Genomic DNA, 2,067 nt, shown 5'->3' with positions numbered 1-2,067 from the left:
TCTTCCGATTCCTGCTTGCTTTCCCTATCTGAGAATAAAGGAGACAGCAACACTGATACCTTAAGCCTGTTGCCTTGCAGTCTTAGAGTGTGGGCTGGGCAGAGGTCAGGCACCTGCCACCCTGGGGCTGGGACTCAGGACACACGACAGAACAAGATGAGGGTATATTCACTACCTGACTCAGATTTTCCCTCCCACCACACAGCATTGCCTCTTCCTTCCAACACATTTCTGATGAAGCGGATATTGGTAAGGTACTCAAGAAAAGTCAAGAGGCCTGCCATCAAGAGACAGCTTTGCAACTTGAATCGTCGGGGGCTTCGGATGGCAATGAGGATCCCTGTGTTGTTTGAGCAGCTCAAGCTGGAGAAGCTGAAAATACAACGGGCCAGGTATGTGTGCACCATCTGGGAGCCTAAGGTGGGCAATAGAAGTCATGCTGATAGGACTTGGAAGTCATCTGGGGTCTCAAACTGATTTTCCTTGGAGACATCCCAACAGCTCAGACTTGCCTGGTTCCTATCTTTTCTTCCTTAACAAAACTTAACCTTTAACATTGTCTTATAATGAAATTATGGGGAACCAGCAGTTAGCGTAATGGCTATGTCGCTGGACTCCCACGTAGTCGACCGCGGTTCGCGTCCCGGACCCAGTGGCTTAAAACTCACGCTGAGTGTGTGTGCATGCGTGCCCAAGATCCCAAGAGGAGAATGGAGGAGAAGGGATTGCGGCGTGACCATCCCCCCTGGGGGGTGACTTTTCGCTTTCTGTCTCTATGTCTCTCTCTGTCTGTCTGGCGAGCGCATGCGCCCTATAGCAAAAACCTCTCCAAAAATAAAAAAAGAAATTATGAAATAAAATCAATGCCTAGGCCTCTACTCTGTTATCTGTGATTATTTTATTGGTTTCCATGGATTCCATGAGTCTGTGTGTCATCTTTCTCTTTTTTGTTTTCCTAGGGAGATTTTTGCTATAGGGTGTATGTGCTCACTGGAGAGACAGAGAGACAGAGACCTGCTGGCCCTACTTTCCATATTTTTTTTAACCCATTCACCTTTTTCCTTCTTTTGACACAGATGTAAAGAGAGTTGTCATTAAGCAGTCTTAAAGACAAGTCTGCTCTGTGGACTTGGTAATGTCTCAGCTCTTTAGCCTTGTAAGTGCTTCAATAGTATCATAAATTCATTTTCACTCAAGACAAATGCCATTTTATAGAACCTTCTAGTATTTTCAATGATCAGGAATATCTTGAATTAGTGATTGAACACAGAGCAGCACCTAAGTCCAGGGTGCCAGTCCAAGTAGTATGCCTGTACTGACCTGTACAAGGTTAGTGGGCATAAAAATCTGATGGTCCTACTCATAGTGATGCTAAGATTGATCAGTCTTTTAGGTGGAGATAGCCTAATCTCTTTGCTGTAGTTAATGGCTCACCCATTGGTGATCTTGCTTGACCATTTGTTTCATCAGGAATTTTCTGTTATTCCTCCTTATTTATTAACTAGAATTCTAAAAAGAGCTTTCCTTATCAACTAAAGCTTTTTATTTTTTTAAATTTTCATTTATTTATTTATTTATTGAGAGGTTTTTCTATAGGGCACATGTGCTCACCAAAAAGACAGAGAGACAGAAAGTGAGGAATTTGGGGGATGGGCATGCCGCAATCCCTTCTCCTCCATTCTCCTCTCGGGATCTTGGGTGCACATGCACCTGGTATGAATTTAAGCCACCGGGTCTGGGACTCCAACTGCGGTCAACTGCATGGGAGTCCATCGACATAGCCGTTATGCTAACTGCTGGTCCCTCATTTATTTAATTTTAAAGAATTATTTTATTTAACTTATTTACTTATTTTAATTTGACCAGAGAAGGACAGAGCTAGAGAGAGGGAAAGCAAGAAACCAAGCCACCAGGTCTGGGACTTGAACCACTGTTGGCCATGTGGGAATCCAGCACCTTTAACCACCACACCATCTGTTGGTCCCATCATTATTATTATTTTAAAATTTGATACAGGGTACACACACTCAGCAGAGAGAGAAAGTGAGAAAGCAAACTGTCAGGTCC

General features: G+C 43.6%; 1 protein-coding gene across 2 annotated transcripts in view; it reads left to right on the top strand.

Annotated features, from left to right (window-relative positions):
• Positions 1-2,067, top strand: part of TEP1 (telomerase associated protein 1) — a 58,435-nt gene that overhangs the window by 25,423 nt on the left and 30,945 nt on the right. For both annotated transcript variants that reach the window (XR_003546967.1, XM_006163067.3), the window contains exon 12: positions 206-392. Coding sequence is in view for 1 of the 2 variants with exons in the window: in XM_006163067.3 (XP_006163129.1) it covers positions 206-392 (187 nt within the window). In the remaining variant the exon portion in view is untranslated. The remainder of the gene's footprint in view (positions 1-205; positions 393-2,067) is intronic.

This window comes from Tupaia chinensis, unplaced genomic scaffold (genome assembly GCF_000334495.1).
Source record: "Tupaia chinensis unplaced genomic scaffold, TupChi_1.0 Scaffold141372_1, whole genome shotgun sequence".
NCBI classification, from domain to species: Eukaryota; Metazoa; Chordata; class Mammalia; order Scandentia; family Tupaiidae; genus Tupaia; species Tupaia belangeri.
The sequence above is the reverse complement of the archived record's forward strand: the minus strand, read 5'-3'. Positions and strand labels throughout refer to the sequence as shown.